The following is a 26353-nucleotide window of genomic DNA, read 5'->3' on the forward strand; positions in this document are numbered from 1 at the left end:
TGGTGTGTTAAATGTATTATCTCACTGGGTAATGAAGCAAAAGGACAAGGGACCTTGGCTGTTACTTCAACAAGCTATCTCAAATAAAACAACAAAGGTTGTCTATTGATTTTCATTTTCATAGAAATGTATATGAATTGCTTTTACTGGCCAGTCATATTTAAAACCTTTTTATTCAGTATGGTAACATAAATGTTATCACTAAGACTGAAACTGGGTAAGTGTGAATCAATACCATTAACTCTCTTGCTTTTCAGATTTTTGCATAACCAAGACATGGATAAGTCTTTTTGTCTTAATGCCTGCAACAAAGCGCATTAGGAATAGAATGTTCTCAAGTATTAAAAAGTAGATTGTTAAATTTGGGTTGTGACACTCCAGAAAAGTGTTGAGCTACTTACTTGCTCATAAAACAGCCAAACAAACCATGGGTGATATATGATTTTCATATCACGTTAACATGGGTATGGATATTCCTTAGTGCATCAAAAGGGTTTAGCACACAGATTTCATATGCAGGACCATTTTCTCTGGGGATATAGGTAGGACAAAGAGATGATGCAAATAATTGTATTTTGAATTATGCCGAGCCCAGTAGACCGATCTTGCCTCAGTCTAACAGTGGCTTAACTGCCACCAGAATATTAAGCAGTGAAGCAGACACAGTAAGCCATGGAAGCTAGCAACAGTTCCAGGGGCAATGACTATAAAAACACACTCCAGAACCTAGTGTCTCACGGCTGCCTACCTTATATACAGTTTACTGCACTGAAGCTCAAATGACCAAAATTAGAGACAGCAGCATAGCCCAGTTAAAGAGGAACATATTTCACACAGCTGACAATAGATAAGAGCAGTAGCAAGTGAAGGTTGCAACTGCAAGCTTCTGTTCAGTGTATATTGAAATTATGTGACTCTTCTCAGTACGTCAGTACTGGAGCTCTTGCTGTGAAACTGCAGTTCTATAAAGCTAAGGAAGATAAACAGAAATTTGTGGCAGGGGTTATTTTGCCACAATCATACTGAACTGGGAGAGAGATGGGTGTGTGGATACATACATGGGGTGGGGTTTGCAGTTGTCCAAGTATAGCAACAGAAGTGCACCTTTAGTTATACAGAGAATTTTGGTCTGGTGCTTTGCTATTGCACAGGATGGTGAAGAGCCGGGTTTTTAATGTTCTCAACATCTGTTTGTGTCGCTACACATAAAACAGAGGCAATATAATCAGACTTCTAGTAGAATTCATCTTCCAAGGAAGGACCTGAGGGTACTGTGTGCTTTTTGCTGAGTTGGGGAGCAATCATAGAAGCATGGGACGGGAAGGGACCTCAAGAGATCTTCTAGTTCAGTCCCCTGCACTCAAGGCAGGACTGAGTATTATCGAAATAATGAGTAGAAGCGCAACCACAGTATGTGCATATAGTCTAAAAATGGAATATTCCATTTCCACAGACACTCTAAGGGAGCTCATCTACATGTATAATTACTTAATAAACAACACTTTATCAATCAATGGTCTAACGATGCAAGCAGCCCTCTTTGTCTAGAACACTCCCACTGAAGTCAATTGGTGTTCCGTGTGCAGAGGGTTTCCAGGATCAGTGCCCAAGAAGATAAATGGATCTGTTTCCTTATTTAGAGTTATAATGGGTGGCTCTTAGCAGAGCATCAACTCACTTCTTTTTAGTCCTGAATATTTAGCTTTACCTCGCTTCATAAGTCTACCACCCAGACGATAACTCCAATCCAATGCAGGGAATCCACAATGAAACATAAACACAGAAGGTTTACAGAGTAATAGTGAGCTACAAAGGAAATGGGGTATCATTACAAATATGGGTTGATATTTTGGGGCAGATGAGTGTTTGTTTTAGTTTATTGCAGAAGATGGGTAGGATAGACGTCACTAATGTGAGGTCCTAATCTGGCCAAAAAACATTTTGTTTTCTCTCCAAAGGAGAGGAATACTTTTTCAGTACTTCTGCTTCACAGGAGCCAAACATGCAAGGATTTTTCTAGATCCAGCTTCCTTTTTCTGTTATCATTTGACTTGGCCATATTTTTATGATACCAGAAATAATATTTTGAAAAGCTACTTTTAGGTGTCTTGTGAGCTATTTGTTTAATTAAAAACACTCTGAAAAGAGATAGAAGCAGCACTGAGATTCATTGGTGTTTCCAAGAACATGACTAAATTACTGTTCCTTGTAATTACCATGGTATTAGTCCTTGTATGTTTGTGGGATTTTACCTTTGTTTCCATTTGAGGACAGGAGGAATTCCTCTTCAATTATATGTACTGTACATTATTTTCAAATATACATGGGCGAGACTCACATTTTAATCTAACAATCTAACATACTCATTACTTTATGTGGCTATTTTTCAACCAAAGAGCACTGAAAATTCATTGCTATTTGGTAGAGAATGTGAGTTCTGTTGGCTTAATAATATTTACCGAGGGTTTGCTGAAAAAGTAAGAGTTTCTTAACACTCTAGAAATATTGAAAATGTTGCAAAATGGACAATTCTCAATAATTTAATTTGTGAAACATGTTCCAAAAATACAAAATGCTTTTCCAAGTTAAAATCTATTTGGTTGTTTTAAAAAAAAATCCCCTAGTCTTTTCTGTATCCAATATCTGTTTTGATTTAAATCCAATGTTGACGCACGCAAACTCCTAGACTGAACTATATAGGTCAAACTTTTTCAGTCCTTAACTCAGACAAGACTCCCATTGACTTCAATGGGAATCTTCTGTAATTAAGGACTTCAAGATTTAGCTCTATAGGAACAGAATACCTTTATTTTTCTCCACTCTGTAAAAACACTTAAAGGGGGAAGGGCGGGGAAGAAAAATGCATGGGTGAACTTTGCATTAAATTGCAATCTGCAGAAAATCACATACCCCTAGTGCTATTAAGTAGTGAATCTTACATATGTCCTATCAACTACAGTCTGCTACAATATCACAAACAAGCAGAAGTCTTGTCCAGTTGCAAGTAAATCTATTCCAGAAATCATGTACCATCCTGCTATGTTTGATCAGTTATTTTTTTTAAAAAAGCTCTGAAATGGTCTACAAGTAATACTTGCAGCTACTTCAGATATAGGCAACGTCTTTGACTTTATCAAACTCTGAGCCTTCTTGTAAATCAGCTTTTTCTCCTCAAATTAAAATTAATGTGTGCAGGAAGGGGGCTAAGCCTATGAATCCCATAGCTTTGCAGCAGAAGAGACCTTACATGGCTTGATGGGACCAGAGCAACTGTCTTTATTTTATGGTGGCTTGGGTTGGTCTGGATTTAGACATCTCCAGTTGCATCATGGCTAACCAGCACCAGTGGGTGTTGCTTTGAGCCCCAGGGAATAGGAGAAACTTTGAAAGGGACCTAAGAATGAAGAACCCATATCAAATGTTTGACCTCTGTTTCTTGCTTGAATGCTGTCTAGCTTTCAATGCCAAGGGAGAACAGTAAAGGTTCCATTATATTAGAATTATTAATAAACATTGCTTACACTACAAATTCAGCTGAATTTAGTAAGAATCTTGTATTTAAAATGAATAGCAGTCAGGGGAATTCTTCAAGGTTTTTCTTTTTCAGGCAACTACATATTAAAATCCTTCATTGATTTCTGTGATGATAAAAGGTAACGTGGCCTCTATAATTTGAGATGAAACTGACCATGTCCTCCTTCACTTTTTCATGTTCACTATCCCAAGAAGTGTGAAAACACAGCAGTCTTCACCACTACCGGCAACACTTAAAGATAGAGGTATCCAACCCAGTAGACCAGGTTAAACAGCAGGAACGATGTTGGAAAAAAGACCCTGGAATAGGAGTCCAGTTCTAAGATGTCTATGTGAATCCGTCCTCTCCTCCATGAGCCAGATTTACATTCTTCATAACAGCAGAAAAAGCTCTGGCAGTCCTTCCCATCCAGACACTCATAGACACAAGTGTCTTCAAATTCTTGCCAGTACATGGCATTGTTCAATGTGATGACTGTAGGCGGCGGTCTTATATCAAGTACAGAATAGTTCTGGGGAGAAGGAAAAAAAAGAGAAAACATTTGAAAAGCTGCCTTGGATTGTGAGGATAGATTCTAGAGATGTGTTGAGCATGTGCAACTGACACGTTTGGATTTTGGATGTCACTGCCTTTGCAAATAGGTTTCCATAGAGTAATTTTGATATATAGTCACCAGTTAAATTAATTCTGGGTGTGTATTCTTCACAGATGTTTCAAGGCCTATTATCCATCTAATTTTCATATTTAAAGTGTGTGTTTAAACTACCAGTATATCACAACATGATCATCAAAATCACCTCTTTCTAAAGTTACAATTAAGAATGGTGTCAAAACTATAATTAGAGCAGGCATATGGGCACATCAGTTATTTTATGGGGCAATCTCATCCTTATCAGCAAATAAAGCTGCATTAATGCCACTATGCTTATCACGAGTGAGAATAATCCCAAAAAATGAAAAAGTCAGCTGAGAGTGACTACAGAAGAAAAGTATTATCAGCACAGACTTCAAATTAACATCACAGGATGCAAACATATTTTAACTCTCTTTATAATAATAATAGTCAAAAATCTTCAAGGCTCTATCTCTCTACCTCTACCTACATGGTAGGGCTCATCTTTCTTCTATCCTGCCTTCTACCCATTCTCTCCTTAACACTTTAACTTCTCCACTGCCATGCCATTTTATTTTCATGCAGCCCTCTCTTGTAACAACCTCCTTTTTCCTAAGCATCAAATTTCTGCAAATCTCATCTCTTCTACTGAAATCAATGGAAATACTCTCATTGACCTCTTTGATCTTTGGATCAGGCCCCAAAAGCACATGCCAAAATTCCCAAGGTATACATGAAATAAGTAAATTGTACAGTTTCTCCTTCCTTTTTCTTTCATCTCTCCCTTTTCCCTGCCCACAACCTCTTTGGATTTATTAATCTTTAATATTAACCCATCTCATTAAGAATGAAAATTCCTTGGCATAGGACCTTGTTGTCTTCACACCACCATGCATATCAATGTCTATAACAATAATAATATGATACAGCATGGTATCACAGGAAATCCATTTTAGCTCTGCATTAACTACCGTGCTACTAAAACACTATCATAACATTTGACTGCAGCTTTATCAGCTTACAAACTATCACTTTGGCCTGGATCCAAAGGAAGTTAAGCATTACAACACTCCGTATCACAATGCCTAGCTTGTAGGTGCCTAGAAAATCACAAGAACAAACTGTGATCCACAAAGACTGAGTTAAGTGATCATGCTCCGTATACAATGAAAAGGGAGAGCTATGTACCTAACAATGTGATCCACAAATGCCAGCACATGAGGTGAGGAGCTCCCGGAGCTAGCCAATGAGAGATGTGGATGAAAGGGGTGTGTTCTAAACCCCACCTCTCTCATGGTGATAGATGCTTAAGTTCAGGCTGCAGGGAGGCACCTATCTCTGCTAGGGATCCATGAACAGCAACCCCTCTCCTGGAATCAGGCAGCTTAGGCACTTGAGTCATTTCTTGTGAGAATGAGGTAGGTGTTTACCTCATTCTACACAAAACAGGGCAAAGGAAGGATGAGAGGTGATGCCCATCTTATAACTCTTAGCCCAGTGATTAAACCATGCATCTGGGAGACCCACATTCAATTCCCTCCTCTGCCAGAGGGGGGAAGGATTTGAAGAGGGGTCTCCTACCTCTCAGGAATATGACAAATCACTGAGCTATGAGATATGTTGATGGGGGAGGGGGTGTGCCACAAATTCTACTGCTGAAGCTGTTCTACTGTGGATAAATACTTAACATCATTGGGCCAGACACAGAGAGTGAGAACATGCACAATAGTGAGAATGACTCTATTCCAGTGTGAGACCCAGAGTCCAGTCTTCTGCTCCAAACACTCCTTAATTATTCAGACTCAATCATTCAAAAATGGCTGAACAAAATAATTTCAGGCATGGGATGTACAAAGTTCTCTAGGAGGAAGAGTAACTTTCCAAAAACAGAACAAAAATAAAAGATCAAAAAAGGAGGGGAAAATTTGAATGCAAAATCTATTTAACAGATTGATAGTCATGAATATATGTCCCATGATAGTTAGTTTCTATGAGAACTGTACATTCCTTGTTTTTTTTTCATTTTTGTTTGTTTAACTTTGTGATATAATTTGTATTCACAGTTTCCATATATTACTTTATAAAGCAGACATGCAAAGTTGCATGGGTAAGAATAGGGCAGCAGGAGATGGCACATTTGGCCATCCTAGATCGTTTCGAAAAAGCTTATAGCCAGAGGCATTTATGTTCCTCTCCCAAAGCCAGAAAATAAACTGACCTTTTACCAAAAAAGAAGAACATTCACAGTCAGGCTCAAGCATGACCTTACATTGCAGCATCTTTTATGAATAATTTCAAACTGATGTCAACAATATGTGCATGCATCCATTTGTTTCTATTGAATAAAATAGTGTACTCACCATCATGTGACCAAAACTGACATCAGGTAGCTCAAATAAAGATAAGAGAATCATTCAGAAGAAAAAAAATCTTTACTGTTTTATATTCATCTGGTTTTTAATAACGTTTCTTAAAATATCCCTTAACAAAGGCATGAAACTCCCACAGAACCTTTCATCCACCCAGAATTCTTCTTCACCCATTGACTTCATTTATTTAGTAAATAATAACAAAGCCAGCCTTCAGTCTCATGTCACTTAGCAAACTGCCATATTTTCGGTCAAGACATCTCCCTAGCATTAGCATTATTTCCTCATCTTGACATATACTCCTTAAACGTGTCCTTCTCATAACTGCCATATTTTCTGCATTCAGACTTTCCACACCATTATCTTTTCCATTTTCTCAAAGCCAGCTCACTTCTAGCATGCTATAGAATTCCTTTCAGTAGCACTCTTCTCATGTTGCCTTTCATATACCCCATACATTTATAAGGACTGTCTTAAAGTTTAATGGAATTTTCACGGAATTGGCTCTTGGCTATCTATTATTCTAGCTTGTACTCATCTTTCCCCATTATTCCTTTCTTTTATTCTCTTTCCACTTCATGACTTATTTGCTGAATCTTGTCTTCTCCTTCCTTCTTCCTCTTTTCCCTTGAGCTCTCTTTAATTCCATTCTTCTCAACCTGTCTCCTGTAATGCTTCACCTCTTTTATTTCAAATGAACATGTTTCCTTCCTCCAGCCTGGAAAAACAAAATTTCCCTCAACCTCTTTGACTCCTATTTTCCACTAAACATTTTCAGCGGGTGAGCTACTTCTACTCCCTCAGTTTCCTCTTCTCTAGTTCTCTCTTTTATCTCTTGCCTTCTGAATTTGCACTTCACTTCACCATAATGTCTCATAAAGTGAACAACGTCGTCATTCTCTTGGGAAAATATTTAAGAACAGTTTATTTTAGACTTTTTGGAGGGGACTATTTTTATGTCCCTCTAGCAGGTGCCTTTGCTGCCATGAGTCCAATTGTACTGGGCTCAGTGGGAAACATACACTCTAAAAATGACCTAAAGCTGTTTTCTGAACCTAAAAATGACCGTTTTAAAGTTTACTATCTCATTTGCTTATAGAGTTAGGAACAAGTGTGGGTTCCCACTGGAGTGGTAGGGACCTGGGAATCAACTTTTCTGAATAGTATAAAGCTCATGTTTCTAGACATGAAGAGCCATCAGATAACAGACTTCATAACTGGTGTTTTTATGTATATGGAAAAGCTGTTAAAGGTGCAGGACTGAACTTTGTCTGGCCTGGGCCATGTACAGGTATAATTTCTTGGTGGGAATTTCAGACTGGGGGGAGAGAAGAGGAAGAAGGAATCATTTCTGTGGCAGGTTGGGGTTAAATAAATCCCGGGGAGATGATTTCTTTTGAGGGGGCAGGTGATGCAATGAAAAGTTCATGATAAATTGGTTTGTTAATAGATTCATACACAGGGATATCACGTCTGCCTCCACGCATGTTCACTTCAGCACCATCTCCATGCAACACTGATGCTCACATTCTTCATACCCACCACTTACTCTCTCTCTGTCACGCCCAACTGGGTACACATCCACCTTTCACTCTCTCCACCCTCTGTACATTCAGACACACACCCTATTCATTTTCTGAAGCCCCACTCTTCACTTTCTGCACTCCCATACATATGTACTCACCCACCATTCATCCCTACTGCAACTTGTCATTCTCTGCTCTTCCTGCGATGTGCCCCAACCCACCCCCCCCATTCACCCCTCACCTTCTGTTCTAGACACCTCTGCTGCACCCCCTCAGTTCCTCATTCCCTCAGCTCGGGGGCATGTCTCTCTCTTTCCGCACTTTCAATCCTTAAGGCCTTATTCAAAAATCCTTGCAACTGGGGCTGGACAAGGAATCTGTGCTACTTAAGTACCTCTAGATTTATTTTCAGTGTGGGAGCCACTTTCCTTTCCATTCACCTGTACAGCTGAAAGGCAGGGAAAGGAATAGAAGGAAGGACTGCTGCTGTGGAATGTATTGCATTTGGCAGCAACACGCTTGATGCCTACAGCAACTACTTTCCCACATTCTTGCTGGAATTGATCAAGAATTGGGGAGGGTCTAGGCAGGGTGGGGTTAGGGTGTTATTTTGCAAAAGCATATGGAGGGACCATTGCCATGACTGGCTGTGTGAAAGATTCCCTCTCAGTATTATGCTCTATGCCCTTCATTAGTAATCTTAAAAAGAAGAACAGGAGTACTTGTGGCACCTTAGAGACTAACAAATTTATTAGAGCATAAGCTTTCGTGGACTACAGCCCACTTCTTCGGATGCATATAGAATGGAACATATATTGAGGAGATATATATACACACATACAGAGAGCATAAACAGGTGGGAGTTGTCTTACCAACTCTGAGAGGCCAATTAATTAAGAGAAAAAAAACTTTTGAAGTGATAATCAAGCTAGCCGAGTACAGACAGTCTGTACTCGGCTAGCTTGATTATCACTTCAAAAGTTTTTTTTCTCTTAATTAATTGGCCTCTCAGAGTTGGTAAGACAACTCCCACCTGTTTATGCTCTCTGTATGTGTGTATATATATCTCCTCAATATATGTTCCATTCTATATGCATCCGAAGAAGTGGGCTGTAGTCCACGAAAGCTTATGCTCTAATAAATTTGTTAGTCTCTAAGGTGCCACAAGTACTCCTGTTCTTCTTTTTGCGGATACAGACTAACACGGCTGTTACTCTGAAATTAGTAATCTTAGGTGACCACATCTTACCGACTTTTTCTTCTTGGTACAGTTTGGCTTCTTGCAGCTTGAGTAGTAGTTGAGGGTTGCATACTCCATCAGAGCAGCAAAGACAAATAAAAAGCATACAGTCACAAACAGATCCATGGCAGTGACGTAGGAGACACGGGGTAAAGACTTTCTTGCAATGGTACTCAATGTTGTCATGGTCAATACAGTGGTAATACCTGCACACAGAAATTGCATTTAAATGTATACATATCATTTCTTAATAGAAAAGCAGAAACTTTGGAAACACACACACAAGATAGGGGACTAACATCCAACCAAGCAGTTACAGGAAACTGATTATCCCCATATGATATCAATGGATCACTGAATAGTGGTTAACATAAAACATTGAGTGAAAAATTAAATCCTCAGTAGAGTGGGTAGACAAATGGTAAATATTTTGCACAAAACATTTCAAAACCAAGGAAACATTTGCCTCTGGTATTTTTAATACCCCCCCCCCCCCCGCGAAATTCTTACATTTTTCTTTTTTCAGTGCCCCTCCCCTGCCTTTCCCTCCCCATTCCCCTTTTCTTTCTCCTGTTTCAGTGGCAGGTGCGGGGTGAAGGGAGGCAGAAAAGGGGGGGGAATACCTAATTCTGGAAAAATTGGGGTTTGGGTTTTTCAATTAAAAACTGAAAAATATTGATGAAAAAATTTCTCACACAAAGTCAAAAAGCCATTGTTTGTCAAAGGAAGTTTTGATTTTTTTGACCAGCTGTAATGGTCAATAAGGATTTAGGCCCTAGTCCTGCAACTGGCTGCTTGCTGGCCAACTGTTGCTTCCACGCACAGCCTCACTGGCTGAAGTCAATATCAATCAACAGCAGCGGCAGTCTGCCCAGATGTTATCAATTTACAGGATCAAGGCCTTAAACCTTAAAATTCTCTCTCTTTCCCCTTGTATGTAGCCTGGATGAAAATTGAGGCTTATATGTAATTTGAAGAAAGTGGCCAGTTTACAGGGGTGAAAGTAACTTAAAGGACTTACCGGAAAGTGGCGGGATCTTTAGAGCCCCAGGCCCTTTGAATCAAGATTTAAAGGGCCCCAGGCTCTGGCTGCAGTAGTGGCGGCTGGGAACCCCAGGCCCTTTAAATCACTGCCAGAGCCCTGGGGGGTCCCGGCAACCTCTGCTACCCGGGGCTCCGTCAGTAGGGCTCTAGCAGCAATTTAAAGGGCCCGGGGCTCCAGCCGCTGCTGGGAACCTCAGGCCCTTTAAATTGCCGCCAGGGGAAGCTGGTCCGGTACGGCGTACCGGCTAACTTTCACCTATGCCAGTTTAGTTCAGAATCCATTCTTTCAAATATAGTATCTTGGATGAACAGACTAATATTTAATCTAATATGAATTATCTTGATGTAAAATATGCTGAAACCACACAATCTGTCATGTACTGGACGTGAAAGCTGTTTGTGTGCATTGGTCATCTGTGGAAGTGGCTCTGCCTGAGAAATAAAGACAATGTTTCCATTTTTGGACTAGTACTGGCAATACTTTTTTGGGGGAATCAAAAGGCTTTTACAGAAAAATTAAAAATAAAAACTCCTGGATGGCTTGGAAGAATTTAAAGCACCGTTTGAACTACACCCCAAAAGACATACTTTAAAACAGCATAGATATAAACAATGTTAACTGTTGTAGGAGCGGCTGTGATCTGTATGCTTTGTGTGACTATGCTATCTATGTATAACCTGTATGCTCAAAAGGTCTATTACACTTCCCCTCCCCCCCCTTTGTCTCCTCTCCCTCTTTGAATACCTGTGAAGTGGCTTTCCCCCCCCCCCCCCCTCCCACCTGGAATGCTTGTGGGATGAATGGGCTGCTTGAGCAGCTGGAAGATCAGAAGAGCTCCCAGGTTGACAAGGTGTCTGGGACTCTTAATTAGGCAGCGATCACACACCCAATGCATGGACACTGCATGGACACTGTCCAAGGTGGAGTGTAACCAACCAGACGCGGCCAAGTCATCTCTAGTCGTAGGCCATGAGGAGCGGGTCCTTAAAAGGGGAATGGCGATGTGCTCAGCAGTGCACTCACGAGCTTGTACCTCCCATAAAGGCCCTTCGCCTGGATCTCCTGCCAGTGGTTCGCCACGTTGCATTTCATCGTGCCTCGGGAAAACTTACCTCCATTGCACCGTCCATCGCTGCGCTGTGGGACACTTACCTTGAAGGATCCTGACATCTCCAGTGCCGTGCCTGTCCTGGGAGCGTGAGTATGAGAGTGTGACACTCCCCCCAACCCCCCCTTTCTTTTGAGCTTAGCTATCAGTATAATAGACGTGCTGCTTTCTGCCAAACTCTGGTGGGTCATTAGTCCTCCATAAGCTTACCAGCTCCCCCAATTTCGGGTAACATTACTGGTGGAGAATGTGGACAGCTTAGTGGAGGATTTAACCCAAGAGTAGGGGTCCCCTGGTGCCCCCCATTGTCTCTTGAGTGGGTCCAGCTCAAGTCTGCATGAAAAAGTGGTAGGTTAGCAACCCACTGCAGGGAGAAAAGGACGCCACTGCTAAGTATGCCACTGTGGGGCAAGGGGAAGAAAAAGGCGAAGCAGCCCGAGGAAGAATACACCCCCCGTTGGGGAGCGGCGCCACCGCTTGGGGTGTTGTTAGAATGGCTCCAAAAGAAAGGGCCAGACCCCTGGATGCCAGGGGCGGTTTCACCTGGGAGTGCAATTCCTGAACTAGAGCTCATGTTGGATAAATATGTATTTATATATGGTCACAATAAGGCGGGACTGGATCGTGCAGCCGCCTGGCTGCTGTGGCAAGCAGGCTGGCAATGGCAGGCGGCAAAGATTCAGCTTGCCACTCAAGGACCGATGTAATGAGTTGGAGAAGGAACGGGATATGTGGAAGGTGCAGATTCTGACTGCTAGCGCTCGGGCGTCTTCCCTCTCGGTAGCTGCAGTACAGGTGGTGGTGGCAGAGGAGGAGCGGGAGCGGGTGGAAGTAGAGAATGCTGCTCTGAGCCAGGCAGTTACCTGCCTGAAGGATCTGGTCCTGGAGGGGTCCACCCGGGAGAATAGGGTCCAGGAGCCTTATTCAGCCCGGGTCGCCACCATTGGGGTGAAAGCGCAGGGGTGTGTGGGACCATATGATGATTGGGACGGGGATATCTGCTGTGATCCGGATCCCCCAGATCCAGACCCAGGATGGCCGGACCCCAGACACCGTGTTGGGTGGTCCAGAGGGTGGTCCAAAACTATGGGCCTGTGCCCGCAGGGGGCGGGGTAGCCCCAAGTACCGGACACACTGTGGCAGAGACCAAGTTGACTCCCACGCAAGCAATAGAGTTAGCAAAAACCCTGGGTGGCCCCTTGCACTCCAGGTTCAGAGGGTGGGTCTGGGATATGGTGACCCTGTGTTTGGATCAGGGACTGAACGTAGCTGAGACCCGACGGGTGTTAAAAGCCACGTCCAGGTTGGGAGGAGATTTAGCAGGGGTGGCTTGGCAGCAAGCCGGTCATGCCACACACAATAGTATCTTTGATATGTTGGCGGGGATGGCGCCTGCCATGGGGGCCGCGTGCGTAGTTGGCAGAGTTTGTCTTGGTGGCTGCTGCGCCCGGGGAAGACCCTGTCCGGTTCGTAGAGAGAACGGTTCTCCTGGCATGTTTGTGTGGCCGGGGTGTGGCTGCCACAGCAGGAGGGCAGGTACCCCCAGTCATAGCTCAAATAGCCCTGCCTCTGGAGGAATTGAGGCTGATCGCCCAGGGTCTCCCAGTCCATGTACAGCAGACGATCGGGAGGTGGAGACCTGGGGAACCCGCAGATGTGGAAGCCCTGCTGGATGCTGCTCTCATCGCTCCGCCACAACCACCAGTGGGCAAGGCTTCTAAGGTGGCAGCAGTAGACCGCAGAAACCTGGGAAACCAGACCCTCGGTCTGGAAATCGCAGGGGGCAGTCCTGCCTGCGGAATAAACTCTGGCGGGTTTTGCTGGAACAGGGGGAGGATACGGACAATTGGCATGGGAAACCCACCGGGGAGCTGATGCTCTGGTGCGTGCAGTTGGGGATACCCCTTCCTGCAGGGGAGCAGAGGGGCATCCCGGCCCCATCAGGAGCAGCACCAGCCGGCTTGGATAGGCCAGTGCAAGTCCCCTAGGGGAGCCCACAGGAGGATGGATGCCCAGAGGACAGGTGGCAATGGGTAGCCACCCTGTCCCCCGATCGGGAGGGGGCATCTAGTAGTCCAAATGAGGGTAGGAATGACATGTACCCCCTGTGTGGCACTGGTGGATACTGGTGCAGCAGTTTCGCTTTTCCCCTTTTTCCCCCCTGAATGTGTGCAAGTTCGGTCAGTTGTGCTGGTTGCTTATGGGGGCCAGGAGGAGAGAGGAACATTGTTGTCAGCAACTAGGTGGGAATTGGCAGATTTGGTGGCTAACCTCCCCTGGGTTCATTCGCAGATGGCAGGTGAAGTTATTTTGGGGATTGATCAGCTCAGAGAGCTCCATTTGGTGGTAGATTGTGCCAATCGCTATGTGTGGCAGGTCCCCACGGTGGATTGGGGAGAAGATCTACAACGAGGGGTCTCTGGAGTGCTAACCCGCTCTATGTTGGGGGTGGCAGCTGTGGAGGTTCCAGAGACAGATGAATGGAAAAAGCAGATTCCTGGAGTCTGGGCTAAGGACAAATACGATTCTGGTCTCTGGAAGGGGGAGCCCATTGTCATTCAGGGTCCCCTGGTGCCGCCTCAGAAACAATACAAGTATTCTCCTGAGGCAGCACAAGCTGTGGGTGAGATATTGGATGCCCTGATAGACCAGGGAGTGGTTTGTTTAACTACCTCTCCTTTCAGCTCCCCCATCTGGCCGGTCCGCAAGGCAGACAGGAAGACCTGGCGAATAACTATATATTATGGCCGGATCAATGCTTGCACCCCACGGCAGGCTCCAGTGGCAGACATGACCGCATTGTTGGAAAGTATTCCGCCCGAGGCACAGTGGTTTTCAGTAATTGTTTTAGCAAACTGCTTCTTCGCCCTGCCCCGGCTCCAGAGAGCCAAGACCGATTTGTGTTTATCTTTCGCAATACCCAGTATACGTTCACCCGGGTTCCCCAGGGATTCCACAGTTTCCCCATGCTAGCTCACCAAGCCGTGACTAGCACCCTAGACCCTCTCTGACTGGCCATGGGACCCCGGAGGGAAAATGGATACACCGCGGACAACTCAAACGAGCAGGGTCTGCCGCAGTGGGAGCACTGTGCTAATTTGTTTCTAAGCTTCTATCTTTCAGCCTCTGAACCGGAACATCAGGAGAGCTGGTACTAGCTGAAGAGTTATAGAAATACCATAGTTATAGTGTCACGACAAAGTCTGTGTTCAGTGTTCTGTGTTGCATGTTCTGTATCTGTCTCTGGTTGGTGTCCTGTTCTAGCATTGGGTCCAGAGCGAGAGGGGATACTACACTAGACAGGGTAAATGCCTTTTCCTCTCTCTACTTCCCCCATCTCCAACCAAATTATCAATCACATCCACCTCTGTCCAAAAGACTTTGGTCCCCAATGCATCAGGTTTATTTTTTGTTAGGTTCTCTAATAATAATTTTGTTGTTGATTTTTTGATACATTTATATTGTTAGTTACATTTTCTTGTATTGTTAATTCCACTTTCCTCTATGCACTCTGGTTCTACTTCCCCAAGCCCTGAAGGATAGCTCATGGGCCCCCATAACCTGTAGAACTAAATGTTAATTTAAGTATCAGCAACTTCACCAAGTTCTCTGTTACTGTGTATCTTCCAAATCAGTTTAACCTTGGATGACAACTGTGGTACTCCTACAAATCTTATTTGTTGTTTGTATTTAAGGGTTAGGATTAACTTTTATTGTTTGATGGCTATTGCAGCATCAAACTTGGGCCTCATTTTGTTTGTCAATATACCCAATTATTGTAACGGTGATGGTTTTATTGTATTCCCAACTATTATAATTGTGATTGTTTGCATTTGTGTTTATATTATATCTGGTGTTTAGTCAATTGTAATGGTTTTAGTTATATTCACCTGGTTATGATTGTTTGGTTTGTTTTCAACAGATCACCTGTGCCCTACAACAACAACAACTACTGTATTGATCATAGATCAAAGAGCGGAGTTTTGTAGGAGCAGCAGTGATCTGTATGCTATGTATGCGTATGCTATGTATAGCCTGTATGCTCAAAAGGTCTGTTACACTTTCCCCCCTCTTTTGTCTCCTCTTCCTCTTTGAATATCTGTGAAGTGGCTTTCCCTCTCCCCTTCCCTCCTGGAATGTTTGTGGGATGAATGGGCTGCGTGAACAGCTGGAAAATCAGAAGAGCTCCCCAGGTTGACAAGGTGTCTGGGACTCTAATTAGGCAGTGCTCACACACCCAATGCATGGACACTGCATGGACACAGTCCAAGGTGGAGTGTGACCAACCAGACGCAGCCAAGTCATCTCTAGTCACAGGCCATGAGGAGCGGGTCCTTAAAAGGGGAAGAGGCCATGTGCTCAGAAGTGCACTCACAAGCTTGTACCTCCCATAAAGGCCCTTCACCCGGACCTCCTGGCCAGTGGTTCGCCACGTTGCATTTCATCGTGCCTCGGGAAAACTTACCTTCATCGCACCGTCCATCACTGCGCTGTGGGACACTTACCTTGAAGGATCCTGACATCTCCAGTGCCGTGCCTGTCCTGGGAGTGTGAGTATGAGAGTGTGAGTGTGACACCCCCCCCCCACATCAGTATAATAGACATGCTGCTTTCTGCCAAATTCTGGTGGGTCATTAGTCCTCCCTAAGCTTACTCGCTGGTCCAATTTCGGGTAACATTAACTACAAAAAGAAGAGTAATGTTTTGCAGCAGCATGCAGCATTTGAAATATCAGTGGGGTGACAAAACCTATGCCTCACAGTCAGCGGCGTATTATTGCCTAGGACGACAAGGACTAGGCCGAGGGTGGCAAATTTTCAGGGCGGAAGCTCCCCTCTGCACCCCGCCCCCCTGCTCCAGCTCACCTCTGCCTCCTCTGCAAGCACGCCGCGGCGTCCTGTTTCTCTCCCCTCCCAGCGCTTGCACTGCGAAACAGCTGTTTCACGGGGCAGGGAGGGAGGGGGGAGGAGGGGGAATGCCACACGCTGGGGGAAGAGGCGGGGCCGGGGGCAGGGATTTGGGGAAGGGATCCAATAGGGGAAGGGAGGGGGCAGAGTTGGGGCGGGGACTTTGGGGAGGGGGTTGGAATGGGGGAGGGAAAAGGGTGGAGTCGGGGCGGGGCCAGGGCGGCAATTATTTCCCAGCCTAGGAGCGGCAAAATTATTAATCTGCCACTGCTCATAGTAAAATTACTGTCCACATATAGTACTCTTTTTGATACCGATACAGCAATGTCTATGGATTACGTTTACCTAACTTTACTCTTCTCTTCATAAAAGATTGCCGGCACTTGATCTGTAGTGTTTGTTATGGACTAAAGTGATTCACAAGGATCCAATCCTCTCCCACAGCATATTTAATAGCTATAAAACCACCCGGGAGAGCTAGCAAGCTGAAGTGCTAGCAAAGTGTTTACACCACGCAGCTCTACATCTCCTTCATGTCAAAGGGTAAATAATGCTATCTGTCAGGGGTCTAAAATGTGCCTCTGACATCGGCATCAGGATAAAGAACACTTTGCTGAAGCTGAACCCAGACAAGCCTGAGGTGATGCTGATGGAAAGAAGGGAGTGCTCTGAAGAATTTTTCTCTTCCATAACAGCCTCTGAAGGCATTGGTTCTCAGGCCTTGGAGATACTTAGATACCCAAATAATCATGGAGGCAAAAAGCTTCCACTTCTAGAAGGTCATGCCTGATCCTATCAGAGACAGATGTGTCCACAGTAATCCATGCACCTGTAATTCAACTACTATGGCTCAACTACTATGCTTCTCTGTATCAAGGTAGGTTTCAGAGTATCAAGGTAGGAAGTCCAATATCCTGAAAGAGCTGCTGCTAGTTTAGAACACAACGACATCCCTGCTCAGCAACACATCATAGCAGAGCTTTGCACTGATTCCCCCATGAACTCACAGCCAGTTCATAGTCTCTGTCTTGATTCACAGAGTTGTTCTTTGCTAACAGGGAGACTGTCTCTCTCTCTCTTATCACAGCCTCCAATGATCGGTATGTTCCACAGGCACAATGAAATTACAGACAAAAGGGGCAACTCGGGACCATGGGAGCTTCACCCAGACCAGGGGTTAGTCACTTTCAGTTCATTTAGCTGAGGAGTTTCATAGTCTGGATCAGGAGTTGGCAACCTCTGGCACACGGCTCGCCAGGGTAAGCACTCTGGCGGGCCGGACCAGTTTGTTTACCTGCCGCCTCTGCAGGTTCGGCCGATCGCAGCTCCCACTGGCCGCGGTTCGCTGCTCCAGGCCAATGGGGGCTGCGGGAAGAGGCGCGGGCCGAGGGGTGTGCTGGCTGCAGCTTCCCGCTGCCCCCATTGGCCTGGAGCAGGGAACCGTGGCCAGTGGGAGCCGCGATCGGCCGCACCTGCGGAGGTGGCAGGTAAACAAACTGGTCCGGCCTCTCAGGGTGCTTACCCTATTGAGCCGCATGCCAGAGGTTTCCGACCCCGATCCAGACTATGAAACTCCTCAGCTAAATGAACTGAAAGTGACTAAGAACCTGGCCACATTCACAATCTCCATGCAAAACCCATCTCTTTGACTGAGTGTTCTGACAACAACACTTTTACACTCCCACTGCTCACTCGATCTTTTATTTTGTAAAAACAAAAACAAAAATCCTAAACTCCACTTCCTGAAAAAGAAGACAGAGATTTTTGTTCTTAGTCTTGGAGGGTACTTTGTCATAGATTCAGGGTAACTGCACCTATATTCCCTGTCCATGGTCCCTCAAGGGGTCCCAGACATCACCTCTCCAGGGCGGAGACTTGTGTCTCCCTCCCTCCTGACACTGCACTGCTCCCTGAACTACACTGCAATATCCCTAGCAAAGCAGTCTGCCTTTGCTTTCTCTCCAAGGGCTATGACTAGTGTATTGCCAGCAGATACAAGTCACCACACAGCTTCTTCTAAGTGAGCACATTTATTCTTAAGGTAAAAGCATTACAGAGAAAACATATAAAAACAATAAACTTTTCTATATGCATGATAAAAGCCTTCCAGAGGTCACCCAGAAAGAAGGCCCCGAGTCAGTTTAAACTCAGGATATTTATCCACAAGTCCTTCCTTTCTCTGTTGTTCTCTGGAGAATCGAGTTTGAACCAGTATATGTGAGCCTCACCCGCTCCCCCGGGAGGGGGACTTCTCTGGGAGGGAGGTTTATAAGCTGGCTGATTTACCTTAATTACCACTCACTGTTTTAAGTTCCTGGAGGAGTCGTGGTAGCCATCCCCCATGGAGTCGAACACAATTATACATAAACCACTCATTTAAAACTATGGACCCCAAAGATAGATGTTGCAACTCCATGCAGTATCACACTTGGATACTACAATGATGGGTGCTAGGATCAGAACCTAGTTAGCTAGAAGACCACAGTGGGAATAGGCAGGAGCTGGGCCAGAGTTGCAGATACAGTAGCATTTGAAAGGGCAGACACAGGGGAAAATGTGTAGCATCTCTTCACCCTGGCTTGGGGCTGGATTTCATCTCCCCAACCACATTTGGAGCTCAAAAATTCAGGCTTTATGCAAATCAGATGCCATTGCTTAGGGTATGTCTGCACTGGAGCTGGCAGGTGTACATTCCAGCTTTCGGAGACATACCGGAGTGAGCTCTGATTGAGCTAGCACACTAAAAATAGAGTGTAACCAGGGTGATGTGAATGGTGGGAGGGGCTACCCTGAGAACAACTACAATAAACAAGCACTGAAAGCTATTTTTGAAGTAATAAAAATTTAGTCCATTGTGTATAAGCAATAGAAACACTGTTTTTGAACATTAAAATCTGTTTTATAGTATCACAAAGTGAGCAGGAATGGAACAAAAGGCATAAAACACTATACATCGAGCGTATATCTAGATGCCATATACATCAATAAGAACCAACACCTATGTTTTCCCCAGAATAGTATCTAGACTCTTTACCCTGGCCTCACTGCTACTCTGTGTGAGATCATTTTGGTGGATGATGTCCAGGAGGTTCTATGATAGATCTCTTATTGTGGGAAGAGCCTTCCACCCTGTTCTAAAATTTGCAGTGCTCCAGAACTGTCTGTCAGTTTTTTAAGACCTACCAAAGATCTGAAATTACTATCAGAGTCATCCTGATCTCATTTCCACAGCTTCAGGTCACAGCTGGCATTAATGCCCTCAGTCAGAGAAGTGTATGTGTTTAAATTTATTTTCTGTCAGTGACATCAATACTAAATTTACTATTTTATAAATCAAATAAGACTTTCCAGCAAACTAAGATAGCTCAGGGGATTCAGAATGGGTGAACAATGTTTTACCTTTAGATCACTGGTATGAATTTAATCGTGATCAATACATTAATATTTTACCATCTGATAGCTGCTTACAGGACTTCACTATGCAAAGACAATTAGTGGTCTGAATCTGGCAGTCTCAGAGGACTCATGGATTACATGGTTAGAGAGGCTCAATTACCCTCTTACATTTAAGGGTATCTTCTGCCAGGCAAGAATAATGGCACGTTGAGGGGGCAGCATGGGGAAGATTGTTGCCCAAGCTGTAGCTAGTTTTTAGGTCGGAATTTCATTTTCTCCATCTTCCAATCTTGGCAACTTTCATGAACACTAAATTCATTTTCAAAATGTAAGTGACTGAAGGATGGAAGTGAAAGGAAAGTGATGTGAGTTTTTATTAAATGCCATCGTCGGGCTTGACGACTGCTGTATATTTGACACTTGCAATTTCAGATGCTATATGGTAACATAACCATAATAGTATCAGATAATGGAATGTGCTAACACCCTACCTATATATGTATATAGATACAGTATATCAAAAGAAGGCAGTTTGCTGAAAACTTCAGTTAAATTAAACGCTCTGAATTTCAATAAAAAACACCCCCATAGTTTACCCAGTGTATTTTTCTTCTCTTTAAACGCCTGCCAACATATCTAGATTGGTAGCTTTGGAAGAAGGTAATTTTCATAGTTAATGAGAAGTATAAATATTAGAAAGCAATTCCAGCCCTGTAGATGGAGGCATTTACACAAGGAGGCAGCATAGTCTACTGGTTAGAACACATAACTGGCAGTCAGGACTCGTGCGTTATCTGCCTATCTTTGACACTGACTCAGTGTAATCTGAGGGTAACTTCATCTCTCTGTTCCTCATCCCTTGGTTTGTAAAGCAGGGAAAATGACACCCATCTTTTAAAAAAGAAATGCTTTGAGGTTTTCATATTCAGGTACTAGCGTTTGTGTATGTGCCGTGCCATAATAGGGATTATTTCTACAGTTCTATTGTCCTCTCAGAACTAAATATCCCTTATTTCAGTATATTTCAGTATATATCTGGCTCATTACTGATAGCTGTGCAGAAGGGGGGTAAAGCCTTTATTTCATACAACCCAGAGCAGTTGCCAATAGCTCAGCACATTACTCATTAATTTCAGGGAGTGAAATTTTTTCCCTGATGTAATGCCATTTAAGTCAATGAAGTTACATCAGGGGCAAATTTGCCCCCTTCCCCAAGTCTATAAATCATTTTGACTGATTAGCATTAATGATCTAGAAAACCCAGGATGATTTCAGTGAGTAGCCGTTAGCTGTGTTATACACAAATGCACACTGTACTATTTTTAGAAGCGGGTACAATGTATGCTACTTTTCAATTCAGACAGATTTCTTGTTCAAATTATGTAAGTGCACTAAAGCAAATAAAGAGCACTAATGTGGCTATTCTGAAGATTTACAGTAAACTGACCATTGGGAGACATTTGGGCTCTCATGGTGCACAAGGACATATGTCCCACCTATGCATTACTTTCTAGTTGCTTGATGTAATTTATATTTTTAGACCAGTAACTAAAGGTTTAATTATGTCTCAGAGTGTATCCACATGGACTTCTCTGAACTCTATCTAACCAAAAAGAGTTGGGCACCTAATTCATCTAGACTGCTTGGAAAACTTTAGCTTAGTTTCTAATTTGACACTCACCCATTGCTATCAGAATGTCTTGTTCCTACTGGGTAGAGGTCCTCAGAAACGTTCAAGACAATACATTGGTGTGACTAAAATTCTAACCTTCACTCTTGTCTAATTAGTTTGGAAATGGACCTATGCAATATAAGTACATGAGCTTTCTGAGAGATAGCGCACAAGCAAGCTATTTCTAGTAAGAGAAAGCACTTGACACTTTTTTTTCTCCTGGTTTGTTGTTTTTAATGAAAATCAGGCATTGTGAAACATAATCCAGATGGGTGATTTGTGATTCTTCGGTACACAATATTGTCTCACACGTTTATTGACACACTGTGGTTAATCTTTCCGTGTCTCTATTGATACAGCTAATTTAAGAGAATTGCATTAGTACCATAAGGCCTGATTCTCATTTACAGTAAGGCCTCCTTATACCCCACTGGCAGTTGAAAATGGCCTTAAAATGGGTGTAAATTTTAAAGCCCCTTTCTACTGCTAGAGTAGCAATGTAGAGACACAATACTGGTAATAAGAATCAGGCCTCCAGTCTTTTGTTTCTGGAAAATGGGGTTCAAATTATGCATATCTGGAATTCTGAAGGACATTTATAGTATATAGCTGTTCAATTCAAAGCTTACCAATGCAACACTCAGCAGGATTTGGAGCGTTACACCCAAGCAGAAAATCAGAACACACTTGTCAAAAGGTTTGCTAAGGTTTGTGAATTTCTGGAGTGGAATTGGGACATTTATGATTTTGTGTTGACCTCATGGGAAGTAATTTTTTAGTGTTGCATTATTTGTTTTTAATTAACTAATGTATGCTCTCAGCAGTCTTATTGCAAGTTCTCCCGAGTCTCTTCCCGTTACTGCTCCTGTTGCATACCTCCATCATAACGAACCATCTATGACTTGAAGAGATGTCCCCTGTTATTCACTAAGAATAAAGGCTCATTTAACCCTGTAGCAAGATGGGCTGTGTACTTACAGCAGGAACCGCTGATGTTTGGATTCATTGCTGAAACGAAGTGGTAGCGAGTGGAAAGCCTATACTTAAAACATATTTTTAGTAACATATTTCTGCTGTCATTCATCGTGATGAGCTGGACCATCATTTTAAGATGTTAGTTTTGCTCATTTATGTGATGCAGAATGGTTCAGGCCAGATGCTGACAAACCTTAATACATGGCTGCACAGCAACATGCCTCACTGAGTTACGGACTCTGCTAACATTTTCAAATGTGCTTAAGGGATTTAGGAACCCAAAGCCTTCTGGTGAAGTGTAAGCTCCTAAATCCCTTAATCACATTTGAAATTTTCATCTTTATTGCCTCCAGAGCTCTGTGTTCTGAGCTGGAAGCTACATCACTCAGGAGGTGGGTGGCTGCCCTGATTCACTCATTTGCTGGAAGAAATGATAATGCTAGACTGAGGCACTCTGAACAGCCAATAAACGTTGCAGTCTTGAACTAAATGGCTTCCTCTTGCGACTTTGTGAGAGAACAAACTCGTGGGAATGGGGAATTCCTCTAAGAGTCTAGCTCCCCAGTGTGATCTTAGTAAGCTACCTTGCAGAAACAGGTTTAGATAAGGACTCGTGATCATTTTTGGTTCAATAAGTCATTTTTAAAGATTTTTTCCTATATAGACAAGGGGCAGATGGTGATGACCTGTGCATAGCTGCTAGGAGGGTCAGAAAGCTTTGTGAAAAAGGCCTCCCCCTGTTATAGGGGGTCCTCCCCACCTCCCCTCCGCAACAGCAGTCCCTGTTCATTCCTAGGGAACTACTCAGCCAAAAGGGGGACTACAGGGAGACTATAGCCCTGATCCCCCTCTGTCTGCCATCCCCCACCCCTGGTATTTTCTCTAAAGGGACAGTCTATTTGTGTCAGCATAAGAGTTGTGCAAAGTGAATATCCCATTGGGTGCAGAGCAGCTCTTGGAAAGATTATGCTTCCTTGAGGCAAAATTTCCCATGTGCTATTCCTGGGATGGTGCACTGACCAGGGCTCAGGCATACCAGCCCCAATGGAGCCCCCATGTCTTTCCTTCTGTTTTAATGTGTTCATAGTTAATCTCCTATTATAACCCTGCCCCTGTGTTCCTGATACTTGCACAGCCTGCAGTTTTTGTGTTAGACTTTGAAAATTCTGCCCAATTATTTTTAACATAGCCTACATTTAAGCTCCTAAATCCGCACTTCGGCACTTATATAAGTGGCCTGATTTTCAGAGGTGTTGGAGAGCTGCCAGCACCTCTGAAAAACAGGACTCTTATTTATGTACCTAGCTCTAGGCACTCAAGCATCATCATTTTGGACAAATTTCTTCTTATCCATCAACATTTGTTGTCTATAAATATAACATAAGGAACAGCAGCTTAAGGATGGAAGGAAGGAAGCAGTCTACTGTGCCTATCATTCAAAAATCCTCCTAGAGAAACCACAGAAGGATTAGCGAAGCAATCATTTATTCTGAGCTATTATGCAAACAAAACAGGTGGCAGAGTCATTTATTTTTAATTGTTCCTTTAAAACTCAAATACCAAATTCCCTTGTCACAACTGGCTTTTAGGCCTGTAGGAGCTGGCTGTGACGATGTACAGTACATATCTAATGCCCAGAGACATTGGTCTCCTAATTGGAAAGGAGATGAAATTTTCAAATGGTAAAGCAGGATATTTGTTAATATTCAACACAGTGATAGAACAGAAAGAATTAAGACCTTACCTAGTGCTGTTCTTGCTGGTGTAGCATCTTTTTTAATCCAGAAGGATACCCAGGATAACACAACTGTTAAGATGCAGGGTATGTATGTTTGAATAGTGAAGTATCCCATTCTTCTACTTAAATCAAAGTATATAGTCATGACTATGTAATCACCTGCAACAACAGGAAAGAAGCCAAAAAGGATATTGTGATGAAGTTCAGTTACTCAGTCGCCTCACTGGTAATCTTTAGAGAAAGTATTGTTTCAAATATGCAAAGTGTATGAAATATTTCCTTGTATTCTGAGACCATCTGTGCAAAAAAGCCCAGGCACAATACAGCTGAATTAAAGCTTTCTCACTCAGAATTTCCTTTGTTTTATCCCTTTGATAGAAATTTCAATGTTTCTGGACAGCTGGTGTGAGGCGGGGAGTGGAGATAAGATTCTTCCTCTCACCTGATCTTGACTAATAGGCTTTCCGAAGGCCTCTCTGCTTCCTGAGGCTGGAACTTCAGAATGATTCCATGGTAAGAATCACTACCATAGAATATCAGGGTTGGAAGGGACCTCAGGAGGTCCCCCCTGCTCAAAGGGGGACCAATCCCCAGAGAGATTTTTGCTCCAAATTGCTCCCTCAAGGATTGAATTCACAACCCTGAGTTTAGCAGGCCAATGCTCAAACCACTTGGCTATCCCTCCCCACCACTAGGCTACCATCTTCCCACAAACTTGCAGTGGCCATTTCACCTTCCCTCTGCCTCCCCCCCTATGGGTGCACCTTCCCTGCCAAACACCTGATTTCGGATTTGATTGGCTTCACCGTTTCCACCTCGGACCACAATGCTGCTCTACACAAGCTGCTAGGGGTCCTTATGCAAGATGAAGCACACAAACTTTCTCCATAAACTGAGAACTTGTTCACAGACATTGAAAGCTCAATGCGAGAAAGCCTTAATTAGCCTCAAATCAGGTTTGCTACCACAGAGTAAACATGACAAAGTGCAGCATCTTCTCTTGGGGCCCCTTAACAATATTTTCTATGTTCTTTGTGATTGGTAACATTTCAGTATTCCTTAGTACCAAATGTATTATTGAATAGTTGGCATAAAAGGTTCCCTTGTGTTAGTAAAGTACATAATACCACCATTTGTAAATTTTGTTTTCTGTCTAGCTAGGTTTTTATGTTGTACCCATCAGCACAGTGGTGTCCAAATTGTATCAGAAATACAGCTCTGTAAGCAAGAAGTGGGAAAAAAAATGAGCATACAATAGTATTTTGCACAGTGCTGTCTCTACAGTGCCTATGTGTCCTGTTTTTGAGAAGGTATAAAATTGAGTGGGTTTTCTGATTTATGTATGTAAACCACCCTAGCCTGTGGAGAACTTTTTTGCTCCTACCCTATAAAAGATACAATTCTCTGTGGTTATCAGGCTCTAAGAAGTTCTATGTGAAAGCAATAATGATTGTGTGATCTTATTTGTTATTGAGCTGGGGATCTGTGAGGTATGAGAACAGAATATGATGTAAGCACACTACTGAGTTTATTGATACATGTGCATAACTCTCAATAATTGACATGGGAAGAGTATAACGCTATGTCTACTGCTGCACTTTTAGTATACAGCACTTCGCCTTTTATTTCTGTGTAGCTTTAAGTAGCTTTAAAAGTCCTTTTGTGATTATTATTGCTACAGATGTGGTCAGGGCCGGCTTTAGGAAGTGCAGGACCCAATTCGAACATTTTTGGCGGGACCTCAGCAGGGATGACTAAAAAAAAAAAAAACGTAAAAAAAAAACCTCTTGAATTTCTTAGCAACCGTTTCCCCCAAAAAAGTTCTGATTTAAGGGATATGCCACAGTATGTATTTTTTGTACCAATAGGGTTACCATACGTCCGTATTTTCTCAGGAGGAATTTTTAAATCCGGATGGCGATTTAAGAACCAAAAAGCCTGACATGTCCAGGAAAATACGGATGTATGTTAACCCTACCTAAAGTTCTTTTTTAAAAAGATGGGCCTGAACTAGAAATGAGCTCCGTTTCATATGTGTAGGTCCCCACCACTCCCTGGGGGTGTGCTAGGGTGACCAGATGTCCCGATTATATAGGGACAGTCCCGATTTTTGGGTCTTTTTCTTATATAAGATCCTATTACCCCCCACCCCCTGTCCCGATTTTTCATACTTGCTATCTGGTCCCCCTAGGTGCACATGTGTGCGTCCCAGCTGCTCCCTGCCCCCCT

The 26353-nt window shown here is 43.3% G+C and overlaps 1 protein-coding gene across 5 annotated transcripts in view; it reads right to left on the bottom strand.

Moving 5' to 3' along the window:
* Positions 1-2505: 2505 nt before the first annotated feature.
* GABRG3 (gamma-aminobutyric acid type A receptor subunit gamma3) overlaps positions 2506-26353 on the bottom strand; it is a 529212-nt gene continuing 505364 nt past the window's right edge. For 3 of the 5 annotated variants that reach the window (XM_005283299.5, XM_042840837.2, XM_065591310.1), the window contains 4 exons: positions 24131-24283; positions 9293-9489; positions 6509-6538; positions 2506-4046 (listed from right to left, as the gene is read on the bottom strand). In XM_005283299.5, the coding sequence (XP_005283356.1) occupies positions 3768-4046; positions 6509-6538; positions 9293-9489; positions 24131-24283 (659 nt within the window). In that variant the 3' untranslated portion in view covers positions 2506-3767. The remainder of the gene's footprint in view (positions 4047-6508; positions 6539-9292; positions 9490-24130; positions 24284-26353) is intronic. The other 2 variants (XM_042840838.2, XM_065591293.1) reach the window with 2 other exon arrangements.

This window comes from Chrysemys picta, chromosome 1, assembly GCF_011386835.1.
Source record: "Chrysemys picta bellii isolate R12L10 chromosome 1, ASM1138683v2, whole genome shotgun sequence".
Taxonomy (NCBI): domain Eukaryota; kingdom Metazoa; phylum Chordata; order Testudines; family Emydidae; genus Chrysemys; species Chrysemys picta.